Genomic DNA, 16765 nt, shown 5'->3' on the forward strand with positions numbered 1-16765 from the left:
ATGTTATAAAAAATAAACAGTTCAAACTTTTACACGCCAAATCATAAATATATTTTTAGTGATGAAAATGCCACAAAATATTTATTTTTTAAAAATAACCTGCACATGAGAAATTCTGTACAATTGCCAGAACTTTGAAATCTACCCCTCCATGTAAGTGAGACATATTTCAGTAAACCATGAGTCAACATACACCTTCCATTTGAAGACATTATATGCAATATTAGTTGGCTGTAAACTGTTTTATGTTTTGCAGAACTGAAGGAGCTACAACCCACTTAAGTTTCTCCCCTAGAGTGTTTTGTACTGAGTATTGTGAAAGTACAATTTACTTTTATAATCAACAATTCATTGAAATTCAATTGATCACACATAAACCTATAAACCAAAACAGGATTACTGACGTACATAAAGCGACAGCATTCAGCATCCCAGTATAAGGTGAGGCACCTATGCTTTGGTAGATTATCCCAATTCGGTCTTGCACTGCACCCTTCTCTGGATCACTATTCAGTTTCATCAAGAAAAACACCACAAACAGACCATAGAGCAGATTTTGGGATAGACGCATGATAATCCCAGTCTTGTTTCTAGATAAGTTCCTTACAATTCGTCTACAATGAAAAGGGAGAAGAAATCAGTGATTGTATTCAAAAGTGCACAAATATATTAAGAGATGGAAAACATTTTTACAAAGTAATACAAAATGTATAATTTATATATACTTATATAATAAACTTGAAACTCATATTTTAAATATATTAATTCTCTGTTTCCCATATTTTAAATTTTCCTAACTGGCTGATGACACTGACATGTGGAAGGTTTACATTAATAATTGTCTTCCTGATGAATTCTTAGTTCGTGTCATTAATCTTGGGGAAGAGTCAAAGTGAGGAAAAAATATATCATTTTCTCATAGGGAGGGAAATAGAACTGGATGGCATTTGACAGCAATTCACAGCAATCGAGAAGCAGCCCAGCACCCTTCCAGTTGCCCTCCAGTACTAACCATGGGAAGATTGTGGTACAGTAAAAGAGGCAGAACTATAATTTACCTATTAGAGCTTGGCAAGAGTGGCATGGATTAATTTCACCGATAACTTTTGTCTTTCTTTTGATCTTGTGTATTTCCTTAATTCAACATATCAGCAATTAATTACCAAGTCACTCTTTGCCATTCACCTCGAAGTAACAAAACAATCTTTTTTTCTCAGGATGACTCATGTTTTTGATTTTATTATGTCAAATTCTGTAATTTTCTACAGGAACAGCTGGGTGCAGAGAATGATCTTACAGTATATTACTGTAGTGCTCTGATTGCGTTACTGGTTCTATACTATTAATTTTAAAAAAGGGGACTGCTAGCCTTGTGATAGTGTTATTGAACTTATAATCCAGAGACCTGGACCACTACTCAAGATTCACGCCAATACAATTAACTCCACATTATCTTCTTAAATGGTGCAAGGATGTTACTCAATAGTATCAAACCGCAATAGAAGTAAAACAGTTGGTGTACATATACCATATGAAGGACAATTAGGGATAGGCAGTCATTGTTGACATTACCAGCAATACTCACATCCCAAGAATAAATAAAAGAAACCCTTAATGTTTACAAAATGTTTTATCTCTATCCTTCTGTGACGCAATGCTGCTGCTTGCTGCTGGCCATTCAGCTTTGAGAACATGGCCACCATCCTTAAATAGAAAGGGAACTCACTTGTTAGCCATCAATTAGTCAATTTTGGGAAAAATAAGTGAACAATCATTACCCACAGAGAGCAGGCTTCTAACCCCCTTTTTATTAAAATTCATTCATGGGATGTGGGCATTGCTGGCTGGTCAGCATTTATTGCCCTTGAGAAGGTGGTGGTGAGATGCCTTCTTGAACCACTACAGTCCACGTGCCATAGGTTGACCCACAATGCTCCCTGAGAGGGAATTCCAGAACTTTCACCTTATGAAAGTGAAGGAACAGCAATATATTTACAAGTCAGAATGGTGAATGGCGTGGTGGGGAACGTGCAGGTGGTGATGTTTCTACATACCTGCTGCCCTTGTCCTTCTAGATGTAAGTGGTCATGGGTTTGGAAGGTGCTCTCTAAGGATCTTTGGTGAATTTCTGCAATGCACCTTGTAGATCATACACACGGTTAGTGGTGGAGGGAGTGGATGCTTGTGAAGTGGGGTGCCAATCAAGGAGGCTGCTTTGTCCTTGATGGTGTCAAACTATTGATGGCAAGGTTCTGAAGTGAAAATGGGAAATATTGCCCTTCATCTCCTACAATTTAAATCTGAATAATTTTGATACTTAAAAAACTTTGATACTTTGATAGAGCTAATATACATTGTAATGTATAATATACAAATGTAGGTATACCTGATCAGTATCCAGAGTTTAACAGCCGTATTTGGAGATGCTCTGTTCTTGAAAGGAATAGATGATGATTCTTTTTTTCGCTTTGCTGCTTCAATATTCTCCAACACATTATTAAATATTTTTGATTTTTGATAGGAGAATGAAATCTCTTGGACTCTACTGTATGTTTCAATTTCTCTTTCTTTGCTTCTAGTGTCAACAGATGTTAGATCCACTGCAGGTTAACAAAAGGAACAAATTAAGACAAATGATTTTGTTTGAGTGTGTTCAGTTCATTTCAAACATACTGATGGTACACCTAACATATCTTCTTCCATGTAAATCTTAATTTTAAACAAGAGACTGAGCTATGGCTTGAAAATTTCTGCAATTGCAAGTGCAAGAATCAGTGGGAATAGCATGAGCAATGGTCACAACTACATTAACTTGATCACTTCAAGTGCCCATCCTGCTCGTGGTACTGAATTTCTTAAGGTACTGTTATACATGTACACTGAAATGTTATGCTGTTAACTGGAAGACCAATGATATTCAATACATGCAATACACTAATGTGGCCCATTTAACTGGCACTCTGACATGTGGTAAGGGGATTCCTTATCAATGTACTGTTCAATTGCAAGTTTCATTGATTGCTTTCCTTCCTCTGTTTACACACTGTTCATTATTCACTAGATACAATTAAGGAACTTTGCTGTCTATTTTCAAAAAAAAGAGACTTGCACCTTCACAATGGCACTGGACAGACAGTAGTAATTAAGGAAATTGCATTCTTCTACACTGAGTCAGCACAGTATTGGAGATCTGCTCCTGATTTTAATCAAATGAAAACATAAAATCAAAAGCAGATACCATTGAACTAGGCTGCAAATACAAAAAGTTTAGCTTTCATGAGCTGAGCCATTTTCTTTTTCTCCCAATTGAACAACTCAAGAGGACAGCACAAGAAATGTCCATGAAAAAAAATCACAAAAAACAGAATTGGCAGGAGGCCAATGATTCTCTTGATTAAGAACTGTATGGCACTGTATGCCTAAATAGCAAAGTGAAGAATACTACATGGTGGGTGGAACACTTAAATACTTCTTTTAAAGTATTAGACACACAAAAACACCTCTCAAAAGTGTACATCAGATAGAAATCCAGGTCAAGAAAAGACTGAATATATGCTTGCACTTAGTACTCTCAATAAGTCTTAGGAGGAGAAAGTGAAGTCTGCAGATGCTGGAGATCAGAGCTGGAAATGTGTTGCTGGAAAAGCGCAGCAGGTCAGGCAGCATCCAGGGAACAGGAGAATCGACGTTTCGGGCATAAGCCCTTCTCCACCTCTGCACCATTTTAAAGACCCTCTTTAAAATTTACTTTCTTTTTAATCGATTCCTGAAGAAGGGCTTATGCCCGAAACGTCGATTCTCCTGTTCCCTGGATGCTGCCTGACCTGCTGCGCTTTTCCAGCAACACATTTTCAGCTCAATAAGTCTTAGGTTGAACAAGACAGTTTGTAATCCAAGTATCCTATTCAACCACAAGTTTAGCTTACAACCTCAAATACTCTTCATTATAAAGCCCCTGTTGAACTGCATCATTCATTTCCATCCCTGATTCTACCCATCAGCTGCTCAGTCACTAATCCTAATCCATGCCCAGGTCACCTCTGGATTTGACAATTCCATTGTTATCTTGGCTGGTGTACAATTTGCACCTTGTATTCATCAGATCATCAAAGATCTGCTGCACACTACAGTTTCTTTCACCCAACATATTCTTCTTCCTGTCCTCCATTGGGTCTGCACCTACTTCCAACTGACTATTATCTTCATGTTTAAATCTTTCAAATTCTCATCCTTTTCTATCTGTAAATTCACCCCAGGCTCTGCAACACCCCTCCTTACCAATAACTATTCCTCTGACCATGTCCATTTTTTGCTTCCCTTGCCCATCACCCTACCATTGACAGATGTGCCTTCAGCTGTCACATTGAAATTCTCTCCTTAAATCCTGCTGTCTCTCCACCTCTGCACCATTTTAAAGACCGTCTTTAAAATTTACTTTCTTTTTAATCGGTTACCATATCTCTCTTCATTTCAATGTCCATTTTTTGTCTGATTACATCTTAAACACCTTGGAACAGTTTCTGATGTTTAACATGTGATACATGAAACAAAGCTGTTGTTAGCAAGTGTTGAATTGACTTTTAAAACTTTTTGAATAATTGAAGACTGGACAAATCAGAAAAGAAAATTATTAAGAAGAGAGAAAAAAAGCATTATTTGTACAAGATCCAAAATATCAGCCTATCATTTTCATTGTGAACCACTAAACCTGTTATAAACTTCCAGTGCATTGAGATGTTGATTTCTGATTTACAGCGTTCATGATTTTTCTGAGGATTGGATTGAAGAAAGGTCACCTACCATATAAATCAAATGGATTGCAGTATTCAGGACACTGATAGCCACAGCTGCTGAAAAATTCGACCATTTCTTCAGTTCCACCACAAAACACCAATTCTCCGCAGGTCATTATGCCAATTCTGTCAAACAACTTGAGAAATGGGCATTAGGAAACTAATTATACAGGGTTGTACATGGACTGTTAAAGATAAACTCCCTTAAGTAGAGATAAATACTGGATATGAAGAAATGCAGCTTGATAGCTTTGCATCCAAGTTATTAATGTCTCTTTTTCTTTCAGGTCTCAACTGAGCAACTGCATTGTGAACATTTTTTCACTTTTAATTTCAGACTCAGACCACTTGTTTTCTTCTTTTCATGTCTCCTGAAATTATATGTGGTTTTGCTCACCTAAGATGACTTTAAGCACTCCAAAACCACAGGACATTGGTAAGTTAATTAGGAGATTGAAAACAATTTGTAAAAGCCCTGATGTTATACGCACAATAAAACAACAAATAGGAGCAGGAGCAGATAATATGGCTTGTCAAGCCTGTTCTGCCACACAACACAATCATGACTGATCTTCAACTCCACTTTCCTGCCCACTGCCTATGTCTCTTGATTTCCTGAAAGACCAAAGCCCTTGCTTTAAATGTATTCAGTGGTAGAGACTTCAAAACCCTCTGGAGCAAAGAATCCAAAGACTTATAACCTATTGAGTGAATAAATTTCTCTTTATCCTAACCTTAAATGATTCGCTCCTTATCCTGAGACTGTGTCTCTGTGTTTTAGATTCCCATTCAGTGGAAACAATCACTCGGCATCTACCGGATCAAACTCCACAGAATCTTACACATTTCAATAAGATCGTTTCTCATTCTCTGACCTAATTTGCTCAGTATGTAATAATGAGACAACCCCACCTCATCTCAGGGGCTAATTTAATGAAAAGTAATAAAATACTGCAGGTGCTAGGAAGTTATTAAATAGATGTGCTAAAGAAACTCAGCAGGTCCAGGAGCATCTGTGGAGCGGGAAACTGAATAAATGAAGTCCACCATGACTTTTCTTCATAACACAGTGGACTCAAGATGTTAATTCTTTGTCCCTCCACAGATGCTGCTGGAGCTGCAGAGTTTCTTCAGCACTTCCAGTTTTATTACTAATTCAGTAACTAATTTTATTACTAATTCACTATATTCTTTTCAATGCAAATATACAAACATTTTCTTAAATATGGAGATCAAAACTACACAGTATTGTAGATGTGATTTCACCAAAATCCTGTCCATTATGTAATGAGACATCTTCATTCCTGTACACCAAAACTGCCGCTTCCTCATTGCTTGCTTAACTGCATGCTAAATTTCTGTGTAACTTACAAGAGCAAACCCAAGTCTCTTTAAACATCAGGATTTAGAAGCTTCACAACTTTTAAAAAATATTCTGATCTTCTGTTCATAAAAAACCTCACACCTCCCTACATTGCAATCCACCTACCATCATATTGCCTAATCACTTAACCCATCTGTCTTAAAAGCCACCTTGTATCTTCCCACAGTTCATCTTTCCAAATGATATTCAAGAATAGAGAGACCTTGGTATATATGTACTTCGGTCATTATGGCAGCAGGACAAGGTGGAGAGAGCTATCTGGAAAGCATATAGTATTCTACGCTTCATTAATGGGGGCATAGAACTGAAGAGCAGGGAAGTTATGATGAACTTATAGGACACTGTTTCGACCTCAGCAGGTGTACTTATAACAATTCTAGGCATCACACTCTAGGAAGGATGTGAATGCAATAGAGAGAGTGCAGAAGAGTTTACAACAATGGTTCCAGGAATGAGACACTTCAGTTACGAGGGGAGATTGAAGAGGTTGGGATTTTTTTCCCTGGAAAGAATGCCAAGAGAAAATGTTGATAAAAGATTTCAAAATCCTGAGAGGTCTGGACAGAATGGATAGAGAGAAACAGTTCACATTTTAGAGGGTCAGTTCAGACTAAATGGACAGATTGGCCACTTTTTGCACCGTACAAATTCTATGATTCTAACCAAGACACTTTTTGTTGTTAAATGTGTTTATTGTTAAACACGTATTAATCAGAAAAACAATTGCAACATTACAATTACACCGACATTTCAAGATTTCAAAATTTTCCTACACAAATCTTGCATAAATCGTTAATATGTCAACACATATTACAAAGATATTAAGTAAAAGCCTATGTTATTGAACACTGCGTAGACAATCTTTTTTTAAAAATTTGTTTATGGAATATGGGCATCACTGGCTCGGCAAATATTTATTGCCTATCCCTAATTGTCCAGAGGGCAATTAAAAGTCAACTATATTGCTGGGATCTCGAGTTACATGTAGGCCAGAGCAGGTGAGGATAGCAGATTTCCTTCCCTAAAGGACATTAATGAATCAGATAGTTTTTTGCAACAATCAACAGTCCTAACCATGATTGTCTTTGGACCAACTCTATTATTTAATTCCAACAATTTATTGAATTCAAATTTACACAGAAGAAAAATAATTATTTTAGTTCCCAGATGACTAAATGTTGAATCATCGTCAGATCAATGTTAATGTGATTTTTGTGGCTTTCTATTATGAGATTTTGTGACGAGAATGGTTAACATTGATGGGGATGGAAGGTCATTGATGACACTTGCACATAGGAGACCCATTGTCTGGTGATCCAATATCCTGGGAGATGGGACAAGTCTTGTCCTGATGCTGTATTCAAGTCTTAATTTGCAATTAACGTGCTTTATTATTTGAAGCTTGTGCAATTTTCATGATAGGGGATGACATCTGTACCAGGATGTCCGCTATTTACATTGTAGTATGTACTTTTGTATCCCAGCAATAGATTTTTGTGGGTCGAGGATTCTGAGCTACAAAGCAACCAACAGGGTAAGAAAGGCAGTTTCAGCAAAGTTAACCTTGGCAGATGGAACAGAACCTGCTCTCTGATGGTCAACAATGTCAAACTAGCAAGCATGAAATTTCTTTCTTTGTGGGATTATTAATCAGTCTTAATTTGTAATTGAACCAGGGAGAATATTAAATAGAGAGACAAATGCATGAACATCAGAACTTTTGAGCAGCACATTTGAGTTCTGCTTTTATAGCAACTGGTAAACTACAAGAGTGAATTTAGCTTCATTTGACTTGTTGGAAATTAAATAAACCTCTAGTGAGAGTTTTAAAGCAACTGTCAATCCATACTGGTTTATGATTGAACAAAATATTTAAAATAGCTTTCCTGACAGAGCTTGTCTCCTGATTGATGAAATGGTGGTGTTGGCATTATTGCATTTAGTCCACTATCAGATCCCTCAACACAGCTGGAAAATATTTTCTTTAGATGTTATTTGCAACAAAATTGTTCTTTCTAAACCGCAAATAAAAGATGTTACTACAAACAGCTCCTTTAGCCCCAACATATCATAGCACAAATGCACTGCACTACCTCAGCATATAGAATATAAATTTGCAGCAAGATCACACTCAACTCTCAAAACACTTTGCATGATAAAGCTTAACAAACTGCATTTACAGCATACTCACCTTGAAAAGTTCTGATCTCGGTTGATGAATTGTTAAGATAACTATTCTATTCTTATGAGCAAGTTCAGAAAGTAACTGAATTATCTGGTTTGATGTCATACTGTCCAGCCCTGTAGTTGGCTCATCAAGCAAAATTACTTCTGATAGTAAAAACAAGAGGCAATTATTAAAATATACATTACCTAGAATATCCAAATTACATACAATACTGTAAGATTAAAATTTGATTTCTCACAAAGAATTTTAAATTTAATAAAAATAATTCAAAAAAGATTTATTCTTGTCAACATACACAATATTAAGATAAAACTGTACTATAAAGACTCATTAGTTCCATCTCAGTATAGAATGAAATATAATTTCGAAGTTGTGACCAATCACTGTGGGCTCAGAGTAACATCCAACTAACCTTTTATTATACTTGGATTTACTGCTCTCGATTACGGGGGAATCCCACAAAATATTTACAATGCCATTTGACCCTTGGTGCTTCCCTGGATTTCCAAATTAACATCTCACCCAGAGCCATTCTCCTGCCTTCTCCTGTAACCCTGCACATTCTTCCTTCGCAAATTATCATCTAACTGCAATTTGAATATCTCTTTTGAACCCGCCTCCATCACAATCTCAGGCAGTGAATTCCAGACCCCAAAAACATTCACTCTATGAAGAAGTTTTCCTCATATCACTTTCACTGCTTTTACTAATTATTTTAAATCTGTGCCCTTTCTTCAGTTCTTTCATGCGTGGGGATATTTTCTCTTTATCCGTTCCATCCTACTCTGTCATGATTTTGAATACTTCAATTAAATCTCCTCTCAGCTTCTCACCAAGGCAAAACAGACCCAGTTTCTTTCGAATCACCTTCATAACTGAGATTAAACTATTTTGTAATCACATCCAGGTAGTTTTTGCATAAATATCGTATAAACCATTCTATCAGATGATTGCTTGTAGTCAAACTTGGTATTCATTATTTTCTTTTTAAAACATCTGAACTTATTAATTAAATGCCCCAAGAGCAGAAAATGCAAGATCTTCCTATAGCACATTTTAATAGGAGTGTTACACAAATGTGTGTGTGTTAACATCACAGTTTACAATTGCATGGTATTAAAGCAAAGTTGGATTAAAATTATATTTAGACATGGTTTTACTAGGATCTTGGAGAAGTTGTGCTGCTATAGAGACCCGACGTCTTTCACCACCAGAAATCCCCCGAAAAATGCGACCTCCAATTACATGATTGGCCACATGACTCAGACTGAGCTCCAACATTACAGACTGCACCTGCAATAACAAGAATATATTGTTTATTAATGCATTTTTCATTGTGTTTGAATTTTGTCAAACCTTAGATTTGTAATATATTTACCAGGCAAATTGGAATTTTAAGTCACCAAAATGCAAATAGCATAGAACCAAAGAAAGTAGCCCAAACCAAGAGATATTATGACAAAGAATGCTACCTATTTTTTCTCTCAACCATGTTAGTAAATATAATTATTCAACAAATTGATGCAGAATTAAAATCCACAGCATTTCTCACAGATGGTCAGAGAAGGTATAAAAAAGCTTGATGCTACAATTTGTTTCAAGCACTGAGGCCACAATGTTGCTGGAGCTAGGGGTACAAAGCTAAAAGTCTTCAAAATGTCAGAAACAACACCTCCTGCTATTCCCACCACGGCCCACACATGCAGCTCATCCTGATATGGACAGCATGGGAGTGTAGAGCATGTGTCTAATGTTTTAAGAGCTGACAGTCAGTAATATCAAGCAACCTCCAAACTTATTCTGATGTGCATTCTGCAAAACTGCACGGCACAAGTCCACAGAACATGTCCAATTACAAGGAATCCCCTAGAAGCACTATTTAAAATGACAGCTATCCAACTTGCAGGTGAAATCCTTTTGATCTGCCTTTGCTCTTGCAAAGTTTGTGGAAAAATACTGCAGTTTGTTCTGGGTGGAGTTTGTTATTCATGCATCCTGACAGGGAGGACAGATGAACTGCATCCTATATTTTGTATCCTGAAAGTCTTCCCCATTTATGGAAGCTGCAATTGCAGTCTCTCCTGGTCTCTTATTAGACAAAATGGTGTAACCAAGAGAGGAATCTCTGTTCAGAGGGAGATGTGGAGAGCTCTCCACAGAAGGCCCTGACCACCAAGGATCTTCAAAGAGAAAATGTTTTACTCCATATAAAATATAAGCAATGTTTGAGGCACCTATAATTCAACTGATGAGAACAACATTATCAGTAACCATCAAGATCACAATTGTTCTCAACATCTACATAACTGAATCCTTCCAGGTGAAAGCAGCTTATATTGCTAACATTTCCCAGTTTACAAGTTTCTAATAGGTGACATCAGGACAGGAGGTGTCATCATTGCCCAGTAACAAGGATGCATAGGCACGTGGCTTTGCCAGGTTAGTGGGATTCCCAATGGTGGAGGGAGCATTGACTGCACCAGTGTGGCTTTGCGGGCTCTATGTTCAAACTGGGAAATGTATTGGAATCACTCAGCAATAAGTAGTTGTTATGCAACCATACCAGGACTATCAGGTCAGTCAATGGCTATTATCTGACAGCTGCAATCCTTAGGCAGTCTGCCATTACCATCATCTTTGAATTATCATGAAGAACCAGAGATTGGCAACTTGGAGACAAGGGATGAGTCTGATACACATGACTCGTTTGTCATTTGCCACAGGATCCACAGTTTGGGATGGTGGTCAGGAAGAGCTCATCTCTAAAGTTTTATCCAAATTTGTGGTTATCTGTCATGTCCCCCCAAAACCTCACTATGATTAGGGTAGAAAACCTGCAAACACAGAGTCTAGAGGAAGGAGGAGGGAGAGTGGACAGGGAGAAGGCATGCAGGAACCCTTCTCTGGATGGACTATCTAATTAGGTGAATGCCTAAAAGCACTCAAGTTGCCTGAGGGCATCATTCCATCACCACCATTGTTCCACAATTCCCTATTTTTCAATCTTTTCATGCCTTACTCTCAGCCAAAGTCTCACATAAAAGTCATATACAGAAAACCCTTTTTCAAATAGGTTTATTTAATTGCACATCTGAAAATATACCCAAAACTATGCTATTCCACCTTGTGCATTTCCTTGGCATCTTATTTGCCTGTGGTGCCTTCACATGTCATATTGTTCCTCAGCAATGCTACACAAGTGTAATAGATGTGTATCTGCAAGAGCTGTCATACAGTCGGCTTCAAGGTTTTGGTGGCTCAGAGAATAATTGGGCATCTGATTGAAGGAACAATCTATGACAGCTCTTGCTGAGCCAGTGATCCAGTATCTGGTGCCCACTGTCTCAGTTTCCACAGCAACACCAGCAGGAAAAACCCTATATGCCAGTGCTGGAGTGGAAACTTAGACAGAGGTAAAGAAATCAGACTCAGATTGCTGGTACCATTGCTACAGAGCTCAGCTGAGAAGGTAATCCAGCAATCTGTCTTTCAGCAGTGTACTAGGGGTTATATGGAGCATGAAACTGCTATCTTCTTTCAGCATGGCAACAGTCGTGCTACCATCACTGCACGTTTACAAGTACCCTCACTATTATCTGTCAGTCAGCCAGTTGGTTAGTATGGCAGCTAATCACTGGAAGATTCATTAAGGGCAGATATTCTTTAATAATTTAAAGTCATTTACACTATAAGTTTATTATTGTTCTTTATAACTGAAATTTCTCATCCCTGGGACCATTCAAAGGGGAACCGCCATAAATCATGTTTGCTCCAGACACCTGTGTACCCTGCTCTTTCCCCCTCCACCCCCAAGTGACCCTCACCCTGTGATTCCCTCCCAACCCCCTAATCCTGCCCTCACTCACTTTGACCCAATGGCCACAATGATCTCAGGTTTCTGCTGGGTGCAGTGCCACCAACTGTCACAGTTCTATTGGTATTGATGATGAGGAGGAGCTTTCATGCTGATGGAGCATGAAACTGCTATCCTCTTTCAGACCATCAGCACCCTGCATCAATCATGGGAAGCGGAGGGTAACTTCAGTACCAGGAGGAAATGGATTCCTTTAGATCTTCCCAAATTAATGACAGCAGCCCCCATTAATTCTCCAACCAGTAGGTGAAACCTTATCAGCCCCACAGAATCCCAATCATTATTTTTTTGCAATCAAAAGGCCTTCACTAAACAGTCATGTTATGAAAAAGGTTTTACATTAACCATACTAAAATCTAAATTTCTTGCAACCGACATCTGCAGAGTACCTTGTTTAGCCCAGATTCAGAAAAAGCAAACTGTACCTTTCTTTTGATGGCATTAGAATGTCCACGTAGTGCTAGTAAAGCTGTATAAATCAGGGTCTCTTCCACAGTGAGGTAGCTGAGTAAATTGTCACTCTGCAAAACAAAAAGAATGAGTCTTAAAAATTAAGTGTGGCAAGAAAGAATATGTTCTTCTGTCCCTGAGAAGTGATTTGTGGCATGTATGTGTTTGTGCGTGAAATGGGGAATGAGTGGTAGAGGGTCAGAGAGGTTGGCTGCAGGAGGAGGAATTTATAGTACACGTGTGGCAGCAGTCTGCCATTAGTATCTTGCCCAAGAAGCGAGTCTTTCAGTGTGGCTATGTTGTGCTAGTTTGAATAGTGGACACCAGTAAGTTATTCAAATGCAAAATACCATTACTAACAAGCCTCAGTAGATATCCACTCAAATCTATATTCTCCATTATAAGTTACTGGGCAATCATTTGCAAGAGCTGTTGATTTTTCTCCTTTTTTTTTAAATGATCACAAATACTTGCTGTTGCCCTCTATATCTTGTTATGAGTGAGAACAACAATCCTGGCACCAGCAACATGTATTTAGCAAGAGTTTTATTTGTGCCTTTTTTTAAAAAAATACTCTATATATGTATTATGTAACCTAAAACAGTTCAATAATTTTTCAGGAATATGAAGACCACTTCAACATCATAATCTTTTGTGAAATGATCTGTTGTAAGATAACTCATTAATGGTAAAGTATTTCCTTTATTTTATACTTGTGATCATCTGTATAATCTAAACAATTTCTGTGAAAGGTATATAATATGCCTAAAAAAGAAAACTAGGTTCATTCAGAGATCAGGATTCAGTTAGTTTCAAAATGCAATAGCCTAAAAAACAGATGATATGTCTGCAGTATATCCAAGGATGGAAGCAAGCCATTCCATTCAAAGACAGGACTTAGTGCTTGAACATATGTTCTAGTGCGAGCTCTATCATAATTTATAAAGTAAATGTTTAAATTTTCTTTGTTAACAGTCAAATCCTGAAAGTATATCTAAGCCTTTCAACCTCTGATTGGATTCATCTAAACCCAGACAGATATAAATAGATCTGAAAATCTGAAAACAATCAAGCAACTGTAAACATCAAAGTCCTTGGTCTCCGTATACATCAAAGTACATTCTCAGCCAAGTTCAAACCCTCAAACCCATTACCAATCTATCAATTAAGTCATTTCTTGCAGGTTGGAAAATATTTAGCATTTGAGTAGTGGCAGCCCATAACTGAAATCAGAAGTTCACCATATCTTCCCAACTCAACACTGTGTTTGGACTCCCGATTACATCAGCTTGAGATTTTCTATATCTTTGAACAGTGTGCAAATTTTGACAGTCACCTACAAAAATGAAAAATTCACACAGTTGACTTGTTCTTTTCTAATACAATGATCCTTACACAATTGTGACATCACAAATATCACTTCAGCTTCATAATTCAACAAAATGCATTCTTGAACTGGCGTTCTCAATTAATCACTGATTATTTTGTCACGTGTACAGGTCATGAAGATCATAAATTGTACTAAAGACACAACTTTTGTTTTATATATGAAAATGAACTTTGGAATGTTCAAATGAAGAATGGACTGATAGTTAACATTTCAATCCTATGACCACTGCTTGTCATGAATCACATGATGCAAATTGGCAGTAATTTCAGGAAGGATTTTAATCTACAGATATCAGGGCAGCACTTGGGCATCATCCTCCCAAAATATCTCACCCTTGTATTATGTGGACCTTGCAGTCCACAACCACTAGAAAGAACAGCTGGTTCTCAACAAAGGGGAGTTATTGAAAGTCATCACCTTGAAGTAGCTCTAATGGCTTAACAAACAAGTCATGGCTGGAGAGCTAGAAACGGATTGTTACATAGGAACCAACACATTAATTTGAAATGGTTTCATCCAGGTATCAAATCTCATGGTGTTTGGTTTTGTACCTCACAGGAATAGCAAGCAAGAAATTAAGCTCTGCTATTATTAGATTTGTTTTGTATTTAATAAGGACATTACTTATTACAAATAATTAGGTTCTAGCTACAGGTAAACAATTAAACTGCTGAACTATACTTCATCTACTTAAAATTCTAACCCCCTCATTTAAACCTTCCCTTCACATTATTGATAAATATAAAACTGGTGTTATGGATGGAAAGACTGAGGAGACCATTCAATGGTTTCTGTCCAGAGTTCACTGAGATTAATTGTTTGACTTGGCAGGCCTGCTATTTGATCATCTCTCTCGTCATTATTCCAGAAGGCACAGAATGACTGGTTAACAACTTATAAAGTCTATGATTTATTGGTTAAAAGCAACTAATGACAGTAAATAAATTGGCTTTCCTTAGACTTTAATAGCAGACAATAAAGACAGCACCTTCCTTTGCACAGGTCCAAATGCTTCTTACCAATCATTCACACTCTCAAGCTGTTCAACGACCTGGGAGCCAATCACATAGTTGCTGGCAGGCAGAAGGCCTTTATCATTGACAATTGGTCACCACCTTACAGACTAATCAGTTACTTGTTGTCAGTTGAAACTCATTTTGAATATGAAAGAGAAAGCCAAGTTAAGGAGCCCATTAGTGCCCAAGTGCTAGTATCCCCTACTCTGGACCAAGAGACCCAAGGTTCAAGTCCTACCTGCTCCAGAGATGTGTAGTGATATCTTTGATCAGGTTGATTAGAAAATTAGTTTTAAAAAGAAGAAAGCATAGTTAACATTTTGGTCCTATGACCCTGTTCTGTAGAAGGGTCCCTTGATCCGAACGTTATCTCTGTTTTCTCTTGACAGATGCTGCCAGGTCTGCTGGAGTCTTCCCAGCAATTTCTGTTTCTGTTTTGGTTTCTGATTTGCAGCTCTTTGGTTTTTTTTTCTCATTTTGTATATACTCCCTTGATCTAACTTACGTGCAACTAAATTTACCCCACTGTCTGAATGAACAAAAGTGCAAACAGTACTTACATAAGTGCTTGTAGCTTGCTTTTGAAAAGTGCAGCTATCACTTCTAAAATGCTAGATCTTTGTAAACTAAACTGGGAAAAGGACTTCTCAATCAGAAATGTGGTAACATGAAAAGATATGGTCTGTATGTTGAAAAAATATTTAATTGTAATTTCTGAACTGCTTTACGACAGTTTGTTAAGAAGTATCTTGTGTTAATATTGATGGCACTAAGTTGCAACTTGTAAACTTTTCACTGTAGTCATGTGAGTACATGTGACAATAAAGCTAACTTACAGCCAAGCTCCAGATTTATGAAAGACTAAAACTCCTTCAAAAGTTACAGATGAAACTTTGTATCCATCTGACTGCTTTCAGAAACTTCAAAAGAAATTATACAACTTCAGCCAACTTCATCCTTTAATGCCTACGGAAATGAACTTCATTGGATGCTGACTTTCTGGATCCAATCAAAAACCATAAGAATAATTTAAAACTCAAAAATATGGACATCCACTCATCACCATCAAATTCTTCCTTTTTTCTCATAATAATGCAATCAGGGGCAGAAGAGCTGCACTCTAATCAACCAGTCTGGCAGCTTGCTGGCCCAAAGGCCTGAAGTTAAAAATGTCGCGCAAGATGGATCTCTTTTGTCGTGAGAAAAAGAGGCTACAGGATGATCTAACAGATTTTTTTTTAAATTATGAAAGGTTTTATTCAATGGATATTAAAAACAAATCAGTTCTATACATGAAAACATATGCATGTAGAAAGGTTTGCATACATAAATCAAAATGTTACAATAGAATATATTTGTTACATGGTTACAATTAAAGTTATTTACTGCAGTATTATTACCTGTAATACATATGAAAAACAGTCATGGAATTCTTCTTTTCTAAGTTTGCAGCCATTCACATATACATCACCAAGTAGGTTTGCTTGCTTACTTAATCTTCCGGCAATTGCATCCAACAAAGTGGTCTTTCCAGATCCTAAGATATAACAGCATAATCACGGCACATTTGCAGAATGTTTTAGTTTTATGCAGTACAATAAACACTTAAATTCCATATGCACATCACATATCCAAGCAATGATACCCCTGAGTGTAGTAGTGCCTGATGC

General features: G+C 37.3%; 1 protein-coding gene across 1 annotated transcript in view; it reads right to left on the bottom strand.

Moving 5' to 3' along the window:
- The window catches only part of abcg5 (ATP binding cassette subfamily G member 5), a 34806-nt gene that overhangs the window by 11976 nt on the left and 6065 nt on the right, over positions 1–16765 (bottom strand). The window contains exons 3-9 of the mRNA XM_043695632.2: positions 16496–16632; positions 12665–12760; positions 9526–9658; positions 8369–8508; positions 4801–4930; positions 2387–2600; positions 409–614 (exon numbers count right to left, since the gene is read on the bottom strand). Of these exons, the coding sequence (XP_043551567.1) occupies positions 409–614; positions 2387–2600; positions 4801–4930; positions 8369–8508; positions 9526–9658; positions 12665–12760; positions 16496–16632 (1056 nt within the window). The remainder of the gene's footprint in view (positions 1–408; positions 615–2386; positions 2601–4800; positions 4931–8368; positions 8509–9525; positions 9659–12664; positions 12761–16495; positions 16633–16765) is intronic.

Source organism: Chiloscyllium plagiosum, unplaced genomic scaffold (genome assembly GCF_037043375.1).
Source record: "Chiloscyllium plagiosum isolate Xiang-an unplaced genomic scaffold, Cpla_swu_hap1 HiC_scaffold_10, whole genome shotgun sequence".
NCBI lineage: Eukaryota > Metazoa > Chordata > Chondrichthyes > Orectolobiformes > Hemiscylliidae > Chiloscyllium > Chiloscyllium plagiosum.